Raw genomic sequence first — 19,797 nt, forward strand, 5'->3', positions numbered from 1 at the left:
TAGTGCTTCTCCCTTTCTTTCTCTCCTTCTCTCTGTCTCTCTGTCTGTCTGTCTCTCTCTATATATATATATGGTGGAACCCATCTGTGGATCGGTCCCATCGGCCGATGGGTCTGACCCGTTTGCGGATCCGCAGATGGGCGACCCATCTGTGGATCCGCAAACGGGTCAGACCCATCGCTGAGGGCCTCATAGAATCACACTGAGGGCCTCATAGAATCACACTGAGGGCCTCATAGAATCACATAGGGCCTCATAGAATCACATAGGGCCTCATAGAATCACACTGAGGGCCTCATAGAATCACACTGAGGGCCTCATAGAATCACACTGAGGGCCTCATAGAATCACATAGGGCCTCATAGAATCACATAGGGCCTCATAGAATCACATAGGGCCTCATAAAATCACACTGAGGGCCTCATAGAATCACATAGGGCCTCATAGAATCACACTGAGGGCCTCATAGAATCACACTGAGGGCCTCATAGAATCACATAGGGCCTCATAGAATCACATAGGGCCTCATAGAATCACATAAGGCCTCATAGAATCACATAGGGCCTCATAGAATCACATAGGGCCTCATAGAATCACACTGAGGGCCTCATAGAATCACATAGGGCCTCATAGATTCACATAGGGCCTCATAGAATCACATAGGGCCTCATAGAATCACATAATGCGTTATTGTGTTTATATAATTGACAATGCCCCGATTACGAAGCCACACCTTCATCTTTAGCTTTGGGGTGATTAAGGCATGCCAGGAATTGCTATATAAACAATGGAGAGCTGAGTCTGCCAGTGCCACCAGCGAAGTAGACCAGCGTTTTAAAATGGAGCGACATTATCTTATTTTTTATCTTATCGACAAACGGTTATCGACAAACCACATGTCACGGACTGCTTTATAAACATTTATGACATCAATTGCTTATTTTTAGGTTCAAATAAACATACTCATCCACCATTGATGCATACACATTCCTTCAAGGTGAACAACACATCCGCAGATGGCGCAGACCCATCGGCCGATGGGTCTGCATTGTCATTTCTTGTGCATCCACAGATGGGTCGCCCATCTGCGGATCCGCAAACGGGTCAGACCCATCGGCCGATGGGACCGATCCACAGATGGGTTTGAACATATATATATATATCTTTCTCTCCCTCGATCTACACACTGCTCCTTTTTTTCTGATGCGCTCTGATACGTTGAGTGCTCTCGCTCATTAATGAGCCTTGACCTTGTACACAAAAAGGGAGCAGGAGCAATATGCTCGAACCCTCCCAGGTGAATTTTATATGTGTATAAATATATATATACTGAACATACATATGTGAGTGTATAAATAAATACATATACTGTATATGTAATTATGTATATATCTATGAACATATATATAAACATATAATTAAACACAAGATAATTTATAATATAATTTTACAAACGAATTAAAAAACATAGGGGCAATACCCCATGCACTCACCTGGTGAAATTAACAGTATATTGCACCGACTAAGGGTATTCTAACCCAATTTCAACTGTTGCTAGAACACAGGGCAGCATGAAGAATCATACTAAGATTTTTTTTTGTTGTTATAAACAAGATCGAGGCTCGTGTAAGAGGTAACATTAATCACAATTAAAAGCAAACGGACACATAAAACATATAATAAAGGGAGCGGGAGACAAGATGGGGAGAGAGAGGGAGGCACACAAGTACAACAGTAGAGAACAGGGACATTGGGAGATCTGCGGGAGGGAGAGGGCTTCGAGGGAGGAGGCATGGGGAAGGGGGGTAGGCGTGGGGGGGGGGGTGGGAGAGGTATAAAACACATGGACACTGCCAAGACTTCCAAGAAAGAAGTCGGTATTTCAAAAAAGTGGATCTGGGGTGAATTAACAGGGGTAGAAAAGATCAAGGTTTTGGATGGGCGAAGATAAGAGATGGTGGTGAACAGCGGTTTTAAAGACCTGGATGGAGGAGAGGGATTGAAAGAGTGAGGAAGTTTGTTCCAGAGGCGGGAGAAAAGAGGAATGAAGGACTGAAAGTGAGCAGAGAGCCTAGATTTTGGCAGTTTAACCATAAGAGGGTTGCAGGCAGATCTTGTGCGACCTGAAGGAATATTTGTGGGACAGAGCACAGACAGAGCTGAGGGAGCTAGGCCGGAGAGGAGTCGGTAGAAGACAGAAAGACCACCAACCTGCCTGCGGTGAGTGAGTGAAAGGCCCTCGGAGTTAGCTACATCGCAGGATATTCCAATGATTCTGAAAGCTTTGGTTTCATCAGCGAGAAGCCGAGCTCGGTATGAGGCAGGAGCACCAGCCTAGAGCAGTATTCCATTGAGCTGCAGATGAAAGCCTTGTATGTGGTGAGGAGCTCAGCTGTGCCAAGGAAGGACTTCACACGACAGAGGATGCCCAGTCGGCGACTGGCTTTGCAGGCCAGCTTGGAAATGTGGTTTTCCCAAGAAAGACCATGGCAGCTAGTGAGACCCAAAAGCTTGAGTGACAGAACTTCTTGGAGAGGATTGTTGAGAAAGTCGATGGGAGGGTTTTCCAGACAGACTTTTCGAACAGACAGTAAGAGTGTGAGATTTGTCAGGGTTGAAAGACATGTTCCATTTGTTTGACCAGTCTGTGATTTTGTACAGGTCTGCAGAGAGTGAGGAGGCTGCAGACTGCCGATCTGAGGGATGAGGTGTGGAGCGGCAGAGAGTAGAGTCATCAGCAAAGAGATAGAGAGGATTTTCCAGAGAGTCAGAGAGATCATTGATGAAGACCACACAAAGCACAGGGCCCAGAACACTGCCTTGGGGAACTCCATCCTGAACAGGAAGCGGAGATGAGAGAAATCCATCCAGGGCCACACGTTGACTTCGACCAGAGAGGAAGTCCGCAAGCCATGCGTGGAGATTTCCATGGATACCATAGGAGGAGAGTTTGGTGAGCAGAGCGGGGTGCCAGACCAAATCTAAGGCACGTGATATGTCAAGGGAGACAGCTCTGATTTCCTGTTTGGCATTGAGGACCTCCATCCATTGTTGAGACAGCAGAAGCAGCATGTCCAGTGTAGAATGAGCTGGTCTGAAACCAAATTGATGATCAGAGATCAAGCCATTGGAGAAGAGGAAGGATTTGATATCTGAAGCAATGATGGATTCCATGACTTTTCTGATAATTGGGAGGAGGCTGATTGGTCTGTGGTTGCAAGGATCTGTTTTTACACATTTTTTGTGTAAAGCAGTATTGTTGATTTTAAATTTAAAGCGTTAAATCATAAAGCTTTAAACAAACAAACAAAAAAAATACCTATTTTTGGGGGCAACCCCCCCCCCCCCCCCCCCCCCGCCCAACCCCATATACCTCCGAAGACCCAAATTTTTCTAATGCCTTGAACAAACATTGGTACATCATGGGTGATTAAGGTTGTGGTGAAGTTTCATCGAAATTGCGTGTGTAGTTTCTGAGAAGAAGGCAAATACTGATTTTTTGGGGGCAGCCCCCCTGTAGACCCCAAAAGGAGCAGATTTTTTTTGATGCCGTGAACAAACTTTGGTACATCACTGGTGGTGAAGGTTCTGGTGAAGTTTCCTCGAAATAGTCTGTGTAGTTTCAGAGAAGAAAGCAAATATCTATTTTGGGGGGTCAAATCTGGACCCACTTTGACCCCCCGTACTCCCCCAAAGAGGCAGATATTTGTAATGCCGTGAACAAACTTTGGTACATCACGGGTGATGAAGGTTGTGGTGAAGTTTCATCGAAATTGCGTGTGTAGTTTCTGAGAAGAAAGCAAATACTTATTTTGGGGCAACCCCCCGTAAGCCCCCAAAGGGGCAGATTTTTTTATTTATTGCCGTGAACAAAGGTTGGTACAGCATGGTGGTGAAGGTTGTAGTCAGGTTTCATCGAAATTGTGTGTGTAGTTTCAGAAAAGAAAGCAAATACCTATTTTGGGGGGTCAAACCTGGACGCACTTTGACCCCCCGTGCACCACCTTTGACTTTGATTTTCTTAGTACCATGAACAAACTTCGGTAAATCACGGGCGATGAAGGTTGTGCTCAAGTTTAATCGAAATAGTGTGTGTAGTTGCAGAGGAAAAAGCAAATTCCTATTTTGGGGGTCAAGCCTGGATGCACTTTGACCCCGGTAAACCCCCTTAGACCCTGATTTTTTGAATGCCGTAAAACAAACTTTAGTCACAACACAACAAATATCATTGTGCCAAATTTGGAACAATCCCATCAGCGGTTTCGGAGAACAAATTTCAAGTGTTTACGGACTGACAGACAGACGGACGGACTGACAACGCGCCAGCGCATAAGCTCCCCTGAGCTTCGTTCCAGGTGAGTTAATGAAAAGCTGAAATTTCTTGCGTCAATAAGAATGCAACCCCTTTGCAAATTGAGCTCCAAGTTGAGCTCAGGGGTATCCAATTTCCTTTGATTACCCTTAAGATGTCATCCTTGCGATCATATTAGATATGTATCGCTTATGGAAGAGATAGATGCTTTCTGGCCACCCTGGTGTATGCGTCTAAGAATAATCATCCCTTTGTGCCTTTGTTTCATGTTGTACCCTTTTTAATCTGTCTTTTATGTTCTGTCTCTTGTCTGGATAGGCCATGAAGCACTATTCTTGGTGGGAAAAAGTCGCCTGCACCATCCCAACCGGTCCTGCAACACCAACACCATCTGGGTGAAAGGTCGGGGGGTTCGCCCCACCCTGGAACAGGCCCACGGTCCATTGGTGATTGAGAGGAGAGGGGCGGGGTGCATCATGGGTAATGTAGAGACCGCATACCATGAGGCGGGTATGCGGGCGGAAGTCAGGGAAAGCCCCGCTTAAGAGAAAGCTGTGCGCTTTGCTCGTTCCTACAACATCCAGAGCAACTCCATAGCCATGCTCTCTCCCTTCCTCCCATGCCTGGAGCACACAAGATACAGCTGCCCATTCAGTCAGAGCAGCCAGGACTGTGCTTTGTTCTTCCTGTGGACTTCTGCCGACGAGTACCTGGTATCTCTGTCTTGTGATTCCCTCTGTCTATCTACCATAAAATGATCGAGCCCGATAAGGACATACAGTATGTCCTGAAGGATTCCAGTTTGCCATTGGTTTGTTAGGAGTGTTTGTTCGGTAGTGGGTTATGGGTTTTTTTATTGTTGAACATTGTGCACTGCTTCTTTGGAATTCCCTCTCCCATGTGACTATCTATCTATAATTCCAGCAATCTCTGTGTGTCTGTGTGTCTGTGTGTCTGTGTGTCTGTGTGTCTGTGTGTTTGTCTGTGACCGCTGTTTCTCGACAACCACGGGTCCGATATACTTGAAACTTGCCAGGTATATTGCTGGGGACCCGAGGATGTGCCTTTTCAAGGTTTTAAATTAATCGGAGAAGTACTTACCGAGCTATGTCCAAAAAACGCTTCAACCAATCAGAGAGCAGCGAGCTATCACGTGTGCCGAACGTGGCGATCAGACTCTGCCTCGGACGGCACATTTGACAGCGTATTCATTTATTTCACGTTGGAAAACTATGTTGCCGTTAAACTATGTTTTAAAACGAATTCAAACTGCGATTAAATTAAAACGATTCATCGTAACTGCGATTTGCGAACTTCCGGACAGTGAAGACTTCACTTCCGGCAGCCAATCACAGAACGCTTTGTTGCGTAGGCGTGGCCGATGTGAGACGAGCGGAGCTGAGCGCGTTACGAGCTGACCGCCATTACGGTACGTAATTCGATTTCTTATGCGCATTATTTCTCCCAATTCAGTCAGAGCGAAGGGCGGAAGCGAAGAGCGTTGTTTTTTTTGTTTACGGGCGTACGGGCGGGGTAGAGCGTACGGGTAGCGTTTTTTTTTTTTTTTGGCAAGGAACGGGCACCCACGTACGGGCAATGCCCTAGTTATAATAATTACAGGGTGAATCAAAAGAGCACCCGCGCCCGATTTCTGTTTTTTCGGCTGTCAGATTCTTTCTGGGATGTCATGTTGTTAAGAATTGTCTTGCAGATTATTAATTTTCTAAGTTTATTTATTTTTGTTTTTATTTTGCAGGTTATTGCTGAGAGTTTGGAAAGTTACTGAATTTGCACCAAATTGAACCACGAATTACCTTTCAATGAATCAACGCATTGCGGCCGTGAAACATTACTACAAATGTAATGAACAACCAACGATGGCGGCACGCCGTTTGGCACAGGAATTCGATATTAACCCACCCCAGGGAAGAAACATATGATTGATTGTCGAGAAATTTGAAGCAACAGGGTCGGTAGCCACTGCAAAGAAGTCCGGTCGTCCGAAAATGGCAACGAATGTAGCTAAGGCTGAAGAAGACATCAGGAGACTGGAACAAAGTCCGCAAAAGTCAACTCGCCGTTTATCTGCAGAGTTGGAAGTGAGCCAATCAAGTGTTATCCGTATCCTTCACCAGAAAAAATGGAAACCTTACATTCCACGCTTACTGCATGCCCTTCATGATGGAGATGACGACCGCCGTCTTCAATTTTGCGAAGAGTTCTTAGCTAAACTTGACGAAGAGGACACAATGCTAGACAACATCTGGTGGTCAGATGAGGCATGTTTTAAGCTTAACGGCACAATTAACAGACACAATTGTGTCTACTGGGCTGCGGAGAACCCAAGAGTGACAGTTGAGAAGGAGGTAAATTTATCTGGCGTGACAGTTTGGGCAGCCATATCTCCATTAGGGATAATTGGACCCTTTTTCTTTGAGGAATCTGTCACTGCAGAAATTTACCTGGATATGCTGCAAACCTTCTTTTGGCCCAGGGTACAAGATCAGGACTGTTATTTCCAGCATGATGGAGCTCCACCTCATTATGGACGTCTTGTTCGTCAGTGACTTGATGAAATCTTTCCCGGAAAGTGGTTCGGCCGCCGCGGTCCGATCGAGTGGCCGGCATGCTCCCCAGACCTTACACCTCCAGATTTCTTTCTTTGGGGGCTCATGAAAGACCTTGTTTATCGTGAAAAGCCTCGTACCATTCAGGAATTGAAGGCTCAAATCACTGCAAAGTTTGAGGAAATTGATATCGAACTCTGCAAGTGTGTGCCACTCTGTGCCTGCTCGGCTGCAGTTGTGCATCGATCACGAGGGAGGGCACTTTGAAAATTGCAAGTAAAACAGCTTGGTACAGTTCCGTAATAATTTTCCCCTGAATAAATGGTTAAATAAACATGTCATTCATTTATTTCTACCTTCTTGTACACTGTAATACAAATGGCAAACAATCAACTGACAGAAATATATATATATATATATATATACTATATATATATATATATATATATATATATATATATATATATATATATATAAAACAGAAATCGGGCGCTACTTTTGACTCACCCTGTAGATTACCTGGTGTTGGGGTGAATTTGAACCATTGTGGTTCTCATTTGCAATTAAGGAAAGACCAATGAGGTAATTGGCAATTGCAATAAACACCATACACCCAGACCGAACATACCACGTGTCTCCTCGGCTCGCTCATCCGTTGGAGACAAAGCACGTGGACCAAATTAGCGTAACGCATCGGCTGATTCGCCGGTTCGATAGGCATGGTATCCAAGAGGAAAAACCCATAATCCGGCCTGGGATGGCTAAACCAGCTGGCCGTTATTGTCACTTTTGGAGCGGCCCACTGGGATTCGTACCAGGCAACCGAGACGACCCGTGGCTACAACAATATATATGTGCAGAAATACCCTCGGAAATGGGCAATGCTAAATTGGACGTAGTCCACATTCAAGGTATAAAATCAATTTATGGATAAATTAGACAACTTTTTCAAACTGTGGTTGAAAGCTGCCTGGACTCGCAAGTCAAGTGCAACTCTTCAAGTCTTCAAGTCAAGTCAATTCAAATCGCCTGGACATTTGGCCTTGCAGTGCAACTCAGACTCTCAACTCGACTAGCTAGGTCAGTTTGTGCCAAAGGCTGCCTGGGCATGCTAGTCAAGGATTTGCAGGGCACGTCACACCACGGACTCTTCTCGAAACAAAATTTGCTGTGGTCGCAGATGATGCACATAATCTGTGCATCCTTTACTTGCTGTGGTTAAATCAGACAACTTTGCTCTAATTTAATTATCGTAAAACAACTAGAAAAAGTTTTTAACTGCATCTGTCACCGGGGTGTATATAGATTACGATAGATCTAGGAATGAACGATCTATATTTAAGTACACACAATATCACAAAGACAGATTGCAATAGGCCTCTCCTGTCCCTTTGGGAATAGATGAGACAAAAAAACATATCTCTGTCTATTTCCTAGCTCCAAAATGTTGGTATAACAAACTTCTATCCTTTCATCCTGCTGATCGGTGAGCTTAGGTCCTGCATGCAAAAAAAGCCTCATCATCGAGTAGGGCAGTACTCCATAAGTAGGGATACCACAGGAAACAAATGGCTGGCCATTCAAATAAATAATATGCCTTCAATGTCAAATTACAATAATGTTGAGGATCATTTAGGCACTTTGGTGAAACAGAAATGGCGATCTGAACAGTTCAACGAGGAGAAGCACATGAAAAAACAGGTGCAATAGCAGCGCGTTGAGTTCTTACCTGTGCACTTCTTGCTATTGATGTCCCGTTTGGAGTTGGGCTTCCCCAGTTTGCAGTGGAAGTTTTCCTCCCAAAACTCGTCAAACCACACATTTCGTCGGTTATTCTCCAGCTTGCGACTGGTGAAGTAGCTGTCGAAGCCTGGAAGATAAGGAATGCCGTGCTAGTAAAAAGGGGAACGCTGGCACAAAATGGCAAATGATAGACAGGCAGGTAATGAACTTTCTGGTGCGACAATGAGTGATGGGAAACTTCCGGTCAATCAGGGACATTTTCTGAAGCATTGAAAGATAAATAACCCAGACATTCCCAATGCGGATATGAAACATAAGAGATTGTTAATGAAGGTTAGAATCAATGCAACAGAAAGAACACAGTTGATTTTTTCCACGCGTAGGCCTAGCAAGGGAGGCTGACCTCCAGGTATACAAGGCGGCTACGCACAAAAGAGTCCTTAAAAGGTTTGTGAGCGGAAACAACAAAAACAGCCAAACGGCATCTCATGGCTCATAAATGAATTATATTAGCCATAAACCCTGAGTGTCCTGAGCAAGGCAACTTTTTCGTCAGGATATTTGGCTCAGCAACGGTGGCACCGCCATTAATATATACGTAATCGTTTTACGACGACAGCTTTACTGTTCTATCTTACCATCCGAACATTGCATGCTGCCTCTACAAGCATACGTGAGACAGAACAATGATGGACAGGTAGAGCTGGGTGATATCTCCCGAACCAGTTGCCCTACGTAGCCAAGGATGGCTGTTCATATGTGATATTTGACCACATGCATGCATTCATTTATGTATCGTGTATGTAGCCTATGAGATGCTGCCTGCACAGCAACCAGACTTGGAGATTGCAACCAAACTCTATGTGGCCTGGAGTCAACGAATATCCGAGAAGACCAGGCTGCTTCTTACCTGTAGTTTTGTTTGCATACTTGGTCGAGGCACGTGTAAGAGCTAAAACATTGAACATATCACAAAGGGAGTGGGAAACAAGAGGGGGGAGAGAAGGAAGCACAACAATAGCAGGGACACAGGGACATCAGGAGATTGTGGAAGGGAAAGGGTTGGGGGTGGGGTACACAGGATAAACAAGATGGACGTTATAAGGGATTTCAGGGAAAAAAAACCAGGGAATTTGAAAGAGGTGGGTTTTCGGTGGATTTACGGGGGTAGAAAAGATCATTGTTTTGAATGAGGTTTTGGATGATAAGAGATGGTGGTGGACAGCTGTTTTGAAAACCTGGAGGGAGGAGTGGGATTAAAGATTGAAGAGAGTGTCGGAGTTTGTTCTAGAAGCGGGAAAAAAGAGGAATGAAAAAGTGAAGGTGAGAAGAGAGTCTTGATTTTTGGCAGTTTCACCAGGAGAGGGTTGCTGACAGATCTTGTGCATCCTACAGGAATATTTGGAGGACAGAACACAGACAGAGCAGGGAGAGCTAGGCCGGAGAGGAGTCGGTCGAAGGCAGGAAGACCACAAGCCTGCCTGCGGTGAGAGAGTGAAAGGTCCTCAGAATCAGCTTCATCGCAGGAGATTCCAATGATTCTAAAAGTCTTCGTTTCTGCATCGTCAAGCCGAGCGAGGTGTGAGGCAGGAGCACCAGCCCAGAGAGGAGAGCAGTATTCCATCAAGCTGAGGATGAAAGCTTTGTATGTGGTGAGCAGCTCAGGGCGAGAATTTGTAATTTGTTCAGGATGCTGACAATAATTCGGCTACTCCTTGCGAAGAACACTGTGGGGTCTTTATCATCCACCAGCTCATGTTAGCGGATGGGACGTCCAGTTCAACGTCCAACAGATGGACGGCACACCTTGTGCTGCTATACCCTGCCGACAAAGCATCAGTATGACAGTTTATCGCGGGGTTGGGAATCAAATCAACATTAAACAGCTCAAAGGTAAACGCACTACGTCTACCCCTCCTGTTGGACAAAGCATCACCATGAGCCACCACCCAAAGTGGGTTTACAACAGTCACGAGGATTTCACAGAAATTGTCAAGAAAATGAATCCAACAGATATGGTGAACAAATTCCTTGAAATGATACAAAAAGCTAATTTTCAGAGCTGACATGGAATTTTAATTACAGCTCAATCACAATTTGAGCAAGCAACTAATTCAGTTTAATTCGGAATATGGAAGGGATAGCTGACGACATAGAGGAATAGGCCTTTGGGGAAATAGATGGATGGTCTGGTTTGGATGAAGGTTTCTTCTCAATGAGGAAAGTGACTTCAATATCTCACAACAGGCAAACCTCCATGGCAGAATAGTATTTGGGGTGGGGTAGGGGGTACAGGGGGCAAGGAGTGGCATGATGGAATGTGAATGTTGATGCAATCTTTCAAGTTGAAAAAAGCAACTTACAGAGCAGATTTTTATTAGCATCCAACTGTGTAATAAGCTTGTGCAATGAAGAGCTGCATTAAAATTATTGGTCGCAATGTCACATGGCCACCCACCCGATCACACGAACGGGTCTCATGCCTACAGAATGGCAAGCAGACTCCTCCGGCTTGCTCCGGTCAGGGTTTTTAAATGCCCTTGCGGTCTTGAAAAGTCACTGGCATCAAACGGGGCGATCGAACATCGACAACAAAAATGGGCTTTTCCAAAGAGTTGGAGAAGCAAAATGCAGGGCAGGTTTGAGTTTTGCATTTCGAAAGGATCAAATACGTTTGGGACATCTTCACGTTCATCCACAACTGTGTTGAAGTGGCACCTCACATTACCATAGCGTGCAGTTCAATCAACAGCCTTGCATGCTGATCCACGTTACTGAGGATGCGGTATAAGGAGATGAGCTCCATGGTGCACATGACCCTTGTAAATGACTCTCTAGCTTGGGTTCAACATACCTAGTGATTTTCCTGCGGAGGACGAACCCATGATTACTCATGCATGGAGTACATCGCTGGTCACAATGTCAAGATACAACACGCAGCCACTTCACTAGGCCATCGATCCACCAAATGTGCAACTGGCTTAAACAGACACACACACGCCCATGAGCGGCGATGTTCGAATCACTCCGCAAGCCGCATTGTTCAACGGCTCCAAATATGCAACCATGGGAAGTCCACTAATTGGCGAGACAAATAAATGAGGATACCCGAGCTTTGGGTGGAGCATCATTTGGAAATCCTGAAGCTTCCAAAAACGTGCAGCGATAAACCCTTGGAAGTTCCCGGTAGGTGTTGGTTTTGATAGCGCAGCAACAAAAAACAATTACACTATTTTCGCATTCGTCATGCGAGATGGCACACCACTGTTGTTGCCGCTGCGTCTCATCCGGCTTCAGGTTCAAAATGATTTAATGCACCAGGTTAAATTAATATTCCAAAATTGTCTGAAATGTGTATCAGCATGGCTCCATTTCCTTCCTTTTTTGGCAAGAGTAAAACTCACGGAAGAGAACGTTTCCACTGACAGAGGGCTGGATGGGCAACAATGAGGTACAATTATGGAGGGAATGAAGGAACAGGAAAATAAGAGAGAGGAAGAGAGGAAACATTGACTCCATCAAGTAATGCAAGTTGGGTTGCAAAGGGTTAATGGGGGTGATAAAGGTCATGGGTCAGAATGGCGGATGATATAAGGTGGTGGCACACTGCTTGCTTAAAGCCCTGGAGGGAAGAGAGTAAACGAATGGCCTCCAGAAGGTGGTTCCATATACGGGAGAAACAAGGACAAGGGAGTGTGCAGTCACCCAGGATTTTGGAATTTTAACCAGGAGGGAAGAACACATGCATCACAGAGTAAATAGGGATGGTCAGAGGATTGAGAGCAGAGGAAGCAATGTTGGAGAATGTGAAAAGTTCAAAATGACGTATGAATGCTAGCGAGGCCTTTTGCGCATGCGTTGCGAGCGTTTTCATTGGCTGGTTCTGCTCGCAGAGCACTTTTAACCTGCCGTTGACAGCGCGAAATCTGTAATTCAAATCATCTTTTAAACTTAATTTTCAGTGTTTAGCCAAAGGAGTGGAAATTTGAAAATGGTTAACCATAACCGCTCTGTTCCCGAATGCAAATCGGACTCGCGGAAATAGGAGATACAAGAAATATCCATGGATGAGGTGTGTTTTCTGTTTGTACAAGCGACTGGTGGCAGTGGATATCTCTCTCACACACACGACCAAAGACCGTGCTGAGTAACAACTTTGATAGGAGCGTAGACCGTGATGAGGCCGAGTGCTGCACACGTGGCGCCCGGTATCATGCTGATCGATATGCGTTTGGGACATGGTCTGGTCATGCAGCCTGAAGAGCTTTATCAACTCCACCCCACTGAGGACGAGTCGGACAGAGCTTCGGCAGGACTGAAGACCGTGCCGAGTACAACAGCTTCAGTTAGGCCGAGGCGTTTCGGATGCGGCATTGCCGTGCAACTTAATGTGCTTTGTCGACTCTCTCCCGCCGAGAACGACTCCCTTTTGCCGACTCCCTCCCGTGGTACGACTCCCTCCCGCCATGTATGGATGGGACTGAGCTTCGGTGGGACCACATGTGTAGATGGGGACTTGCGGCAGTGGCGTGCAGTGTTCGGGCAAGCGGGAGTATTGCGCATATGATCGGGTGAACCCTCAGAGGTTGAGGGGGAAACAGCACGAATGAGAAGGCACAACTTATTTGCTTTACATTTGTATTTCCTTTGATAAAATGCACCAATAATACTGTTACATTTGAGAGGGGTGCGTATTAGATTGATGATAAGTATCATCAACTGTGTGCTGGCGTAGCTTAGAACATTCTTATGTAACAGGGATTTGTCAGAGTGAAGTTGTTTTGTTATCATGTCTGCTGTGAGAGGAGCAGTGTTGATATTAACTTTAGGTAGGAAAGCGTTTTTTGTTTTCTTTCTCTCTTTAAATCGGATGAGGCACCAGGTGAGGTTAGAAGAAAGGGGATATTTTGGCAAGTTTGCATCCCATGTGGGATGATAACATCTGCCATCCCCCTCGCGGCCCAAACTCTTTGTTATAGATGTCCAACATGGTGCAGGCACCACAAGAACCCCAGAAGGCACATCTCCATTGGCAAACTGCAATGTAGACTGGACGGATTTATGGAAAAAGGCCATGTATAGCTTCTAGGTGCATTTTGGGGTAAAAGTTGGAAAGTTAAAGTAGAAGAGCTGCATGTATATACATGATATATAAATGCTTGTTCAAACAAATTGTCCAAAAATGGCAATTTGGTGGCCATTTTGTTTATGCTAATTAGAAGGTCAAAATCTCATAATTCGGCTTGGGAACCGGGTTAATCGAATTCAGCAATCCCTATTTATGTTAAAAAGTGAGGTTCCCAACTTTTACCCAAAAATGCACCTAACATTCACATTTCTCAGAAATCCGTCTAGTCTAATGTGCCTTATGACTGCTACGGGTGGTGATGGCGACAGGATCACGTACGCGTGGTGTCACCCTCGTCCTGGTGGCGGCGACGTACCCACTCACTGGCTGGTACCTCTGTATGAACAAAGGAGGTTCAGAGACAAGGGTAGTAGCTGTGGGGGTAGACGATAAAAGATCCAACACACGTGCTGTTCACTCTTTCTTTGGGATTTCTTGAGGATTGTCTCTCCTCGTCTGGGCTTTGCAAGCTTTGAGTAACACCTGGTGGCCTGCTGTTCTCCCTGGCCAACCTACACCATACAAAACCTGCCTAATGCTTCACTTTTCCCATTCACTTTCCTGTTCATTGGTCCATGCCGTGGCTGTAGACGTGATGAGGTGAAGCGCCATTACGATAAACTGTACAATAAAAGACCTCACCTGGTCCACCCCTTTGGGTGTGTTAAATATTGTGTTCTCGTGGCCATTATTTTAATCTTGTATTAAGTATTTTTCATTCATGTTATACCGGTTGGACGTTTATTTATTTATTTATTTATTTATTTGCTTCCATTTGTGTCCATCTATATTTTGTCTCAGGATTTTCCATCTTTGTGGTCTTGTGCCTTTTCTGTAAATTAACCTGTTGTTCCAAAAGAGCACCTTTCGTGCAGCGGTCCAACCTTTGGAAACCTCACATGTGAGAAACCATTTCGGCACCTTTTTGGGTAAATCCCTGGGGGACAAAAACTGGTAGCATACACTTTTAAAAGACCGGTGAATTCGTCAATCCGACCGGGCCGCACGAGGGGCCAAATCCGCTCGGGTCCCTCGTGTGATTCTGCCAATCATGTGGGGAATTAAATTTGAAAACCCAACCATCAATGGTTCGGCTCAAGAAGACCCTTTGACGCGACAATACATTAACAGTCTACTTGGAACGACTCACAGTTTGCAACTCCTGTGTGTATGTGCATCATCTGTGCCTCACATAATTATTTCATTCTCAAGTCTCGCTAAAGCAATAAACCATTAAAACAAAGTAGCAAACGTCGAGGTGTGTGGAGTTTGTGACCAACGTACCTGCTACTGATGCTCTCTTTGGCATTATGGTCACAGCCCCCTCCGCCTCAGCCTCCTGGTATAGTATCGGTGCGACCTTTGACCCCCAGCTGTCTGAACCTACCCACAAGAAATGCCCAGACTTGTTGGCATTTCTGGCTGCAGTGAGAACGCCACTGCAAGGACAACGGTGAAAGGTAAAGGGAAGAGAGAATGGAGAAAAACACAGAAGATATGATGGAATTTCAAGACAAAAGCCAGGGAATGATTTATATTACAGTATGGATGTACATCCATCATACAAGGCCTTATCTACAGGGATTGCAGGATTGTTATTAGTCCGTCCCCTGCACAGCCAGAGATGGTTTTGGAATCACTTCTGTGTGTGTGTGTGTGTGTGTGTGTGTGTGTGTGTGTGTGTGTGTGTGTGTGTGTGTGTGTGTGTGTGTGTCCGGGCCGTAACCATTTAGGATTTGTCATCAAATTTTAACCAAAGCGTTATCTATCTATAATTCCAGTAATCTCTGTGTGTCTGTGTGTCTGTGTGTCTGTGTGTCTGTGTGTCTGTGTGTCTGTGACCGCTGTTTCTCGACAACCACGGGTCCGATATACTTTTAACTTGCCAGGTATATTGCTGGGGACCCGAGGATGTGCCTTTTCAAGGTTTCATATTAATCGGACAATTACTTACCGAGCTATGTCCAAAAAACGATTCAACCAATCAGAGAGCAGCGAGCTATCACGTGTGCCGAACGTGGCGATCAGACTCTGCCTCGGACGGCACATTTGACAGCGTATTCATTTATTTCACGTTGGAAAACTATGTTGCCGTTAAACTATGTTTTAAAACGAATTCAAACTGCGATTAAATTTAAACGATTCATCGTAACTGCGATTTGCGAACTTCCGGACAGTGAAGACTGTCCGGCAGCACGCTTTCCGGCAGCCAATCACAGAACGCTTTGTTGCGTAGGCGTGGCCGATGTGAGACGAGCGGAGCTGAGCGCGTTACGAGCTGACCACCATTACGGTACGTAATTCGATTTCTTATGCGCATTATTTCTCCCAATTCAGTCAGAGCGAAGGGCGGAAGCGAAGAGCGTTGTTTTTTTTGTTTACGGGCGTACGGGCGGGGTAGAGCGTACGGGTAGCGTTTTTTTTTTTTTTTGGCAAGGAACGGGCACCCACGTACGGGCAATGCCCTAGTCTATCTATAATTCCAGTAATCTCTGTGTGTATGTGTGTGTGTATGTGTGTGTGTCTGTGTGTCTGTGTGTCGTTTGTCTGTGACCGCTGTTTCTCGACAACCACGGGTCCGATATACTTGAAACTTGCCAGGTATATTGCTGGGGACCCGAGGATGTGCCTTTTCAAGGTTTCATATTAATCGGAGAAGTAGTTACCGAGCTATGGCGATTTATTTACCAAACTCCGCAAGCCGTTCGCTTTGGCTTTGCGAATGGACCAAACCATTTCATGTAAATAGAGGGGGGGGATTGTCACCGTACTCGCAATACAAGCCGTTCGCTTTGGCTTTGCGAATGGACCAAACCATTTCATGTAAATAGAGGGGGGGGATTGTCACCGTACTCGCAAGCCGTTCGCTTTGGCTTTGCGAATGGACCAAACCATTTCATGTAAATAGAGGGGGGGGGATATAATTTTAGATATATATATAGTACGGGCATGCCCTAGTTATGATAACACGGAGAGAGCAAATTCAAAATTTTGGCAAAAGGTCAAAGGTCAGCGTAATATAAAATCATCAATTTTCATACAATTGACCTGAAATTTAAATTTACCATTTGAGTTTTGTCATCAAATTTTCAACAAAGCTTTATTATGAGAATATGGAGAAGGTAAACTAATAATTTGGTCAAAAGGTCAAAGGTCAAGATTGCATAAAATCACCAATTTTCACCCAATTGGCCTGAAATTTAAAGAATTTGCATATCGGGTCACTGAATTGGTTCACCATTGAAAAGCTAGAAGCTGATTTTTTCCCTAGATCTAAAGCTCAAAGGTCAAGGCTACATCAAATCATCAATTTTCATTTTGTACTAGCATACAAGACCCGTCGCTTCCCTGACGGAACACCAATCTTTGCGTAATTGAAACAAAAAAAGAAGGTTGTTGTTGTTTGGTGTTAAAAAAGATATTAAATGAAAGAAACCAGGAAAAATAAAATTATGAAGTGTATAGGGAGAGTACACAACAACAAGTCAACAACAACAACAACAACAACAACATGCATTTTAAAGGCCATTTTCCCTGCTAGAGCGGGGTTAGCCATGTATAGGGAGAGTGTTAAAGGAATATTCATCACAGCCTTTTTCGATGCTGAATTGCAAATAATATACAACAACACACTAAGAGGAAGATCAAAATGAAAAAAATTCTCCCCCTCCCTCTCCGCCTCCCCTCTCTTCTTCCTTTTAACAAACTAGTACACCCGCTAACTACGGGAGGGGTTGAAAGGGTCATTCATCTTTGGGGTACATCGATTACAGTCGATCTATGGTCGGGTCTCCAGAACATTGGGTGTGTTCATTTACCAAGTTTCTTGTGAAGAGATCGCCAAGCGGTTAAAGCATTTGAGCAAGCACTCTATTCAAAACTGTTAAGGAACGCCTGGCTTGGTAAGCGCTAGCTAGCTGCTTGGTAAATGAACACAACCTGAGCTTCTCCCTTTCAGTTTCGTGTTAAACAGAAGCAGCGAGTTTCAAACGTTCACTACGGAAAACGCCACGTTAGCGCCAGGAAGGGTCATGTTATTAACCCAACATTTATGGGGTACCTAGAGTACAGTAGATCTTCGCTCAGTTCTGTAAGTAAACCTTACTTCATGGATGTCAGGATTCCTCCAAATTTCTTCATTTAGTGTTATAAAGAGCATTAGCAACTGTTTAAAAAGCTAATCATACGTGTTTGTGGTTCATAATATTCATTACTGTTCGTTAATGTTCATTACTTCTGGTAGAGGCCGTTGCTCCCACAAAAACGCCAAGATAAGCTATTTATTTACGTTGACTTGCCGGAAAAACCCCTTTGGGGAGGTGGGATATTATTGGTATTAATATTGTTTTGTAATAACATTAATATTACGCTATTGTAGCGGGTACCGCTGGGTTTTCACAATCGCCTTGCACCTATCAAGGACGCGGAGCGATCACCATGCCGGGCTCGTCCAGGACGCCCGGGCAGGCTCGCCCTCAACTTGCCAGGCCGCAGCCAGGACGCTCGGCCACACCCCCTCTCGCCTTTCCTGGACAAACGCTCCGGGATAATGTGTGTATATATATTGCTGCCCGATAAACGGGCTTTTCAGAGTACCTGAGTGTTTTGTTTGAATAAAGCAACTCGGACGAATTCCAGCTTTTTGTCGCGTCCATTCTTCCGATCGACGTGGGAGCCCGAGCTCCTTCATTGGTGACCTACCGACATGGACACGGCAGTGGCCCTTAAACTGCCTACCTTCTGGGAGGCTCACGCGGCGGTTTGGTTCGCACAGGCGGACTCCCTGTTCGCCCTGCGAGGCATCACGGCCGACGACACCCGCTTCCACCATGTGGTAGCAGCGCTCGGTTCAGCCACCGCGGCCCGCGCCCTGAGCCTCCTCGAGAGCCCGCCAGCCGCTGACAAATACGGCGCGATTAAAAAGCTTCTCCTCGACGCTTTCGCCCTCCCATCGGCGTAATGCGCACGGCACCTGCTCGACCTGCCCGAGCTCGGCGAAACGCGCCCTTCCGAGCGAATGGACTACATGCTTTCGCTGCTCGGTGAGCACTCTCCGGCATTCCTGTTCCGGGAGCTGTTCCTCCGTCAGTTGCCTAGCCCGGTACGCCTCGCCCTGGCAAGCACGACGATCACGGATCCCCGTGCCCTTGCCAGGGAAGCCGACAAGATCTCCGCCGCAGGCCAGTGCATCGCAGCAGCGACCTGGGCCCACCGCCGTCCGACGAAACACCCATGGTGCCTGAGCACCCGGCACGGTCGACGACCGAACTGCCGACGCAATTGGCGGCCGCTACACCGAGCCGACCACCTCCAGCACGACGACCGGGGCCTCCACCTGACCAAGCGTGGTGTTACTATCATGCCAGGTTCGGACAGAAGGCCCGGACATGCCGACCCCCGTGCACCTTCGGCAGGCCGGGAAACGGCCGGGCTGCCGTTCATTACCAGCCATGAGCGCCGGCCACACGGGCAACTTACTGTTCATCACGGATAAAGCGTCCGGACGGCACTTCCTGTGCGACACCGGCGCCCAACTGAGCGTCATACCCGCCTCTGACCAGGACAGGCAGTCCGCAGTTTGCGGCCCCTCCTTGGTTGCGGCCAACGGATCGGCCATCCGCACCTTCGGCCCGCGCAACGTCACCCTCTGCTTCGGCAGCCAACGCTTTGCTTGGACGTTTGTAACCGCAAGCGTGCCCATGGCTCTGCTAGGCGCCGACTTCCTCTGCGCACACGGACTGCTGGTGGACGTCCAACGGCATCGTTTAATCAATGCCGAAACCTTCAGCTCCCTGGTATGCACATTGAGCAGCTCCGCGCCGACCGAGCTGGCATGCGCCCTCCCGGCGGCGAACGAGTTTGCTCGCCTGCTCACGGAGTTCCCGGCCCTCACGCGGCCGACGTTTTCAGCCGTCGCAGTACGGCATGGGATCGAGCACCACATACCAACCACGGGCCCGCCGGTTTACGCCAGAGCCCACCGCCTCGACCCAGCCAAGCTCGCCATGGCCAAAGCCAAGTTCGACGCTTTAGAACACCTCGGCATC

At 46.3% G+C, this 19,797-nt stretch overlaps 1 protein-coding gene across 1 annotated transcript in view; it reads right to left on the reverse strand.

Annotated features, from left to right (window-relative positions):
• LOC137425664 (metabotropic glutamate receptor 8) overlaps positions 1 to 19,797 on the reverse strand; it is a 574,551-nt gene that overhangs the window by 303,759 nt on the left and 250,995 nt on the right. The window contains exons 5-6 of the mRNA XM_078776933.1: positions 15,035 to 15,189; positions 8,609 to 8,749 (exon numbers count right to left, since the gene is read on the reverse strand). Coding sequence (XP_078633059.1) covers positions 8,609 to 8,749; positions 15,035 to 15,189 — 296 coding nt within the window. The remainder of the gene's footprint in view (positions 1 to 8,608; positions 8,750 to 15,034; positions 15,190 to 19,797) is intronic.

Source organism: Myxine glutinosa, chromosome 4, assembly GCF_964187855.1.
Source record: "Myxine glutinosa chromosome 4, kmMyxGlut1.1, whole genome shotgun sequence".
NCBI classification, from domain to species: domain Eukaryota; kingdom Metazoa; phylum Chordata; class Myxini; order Myxiniformes; family Myxinidae; genus Myxine; species Myxine glutinosa.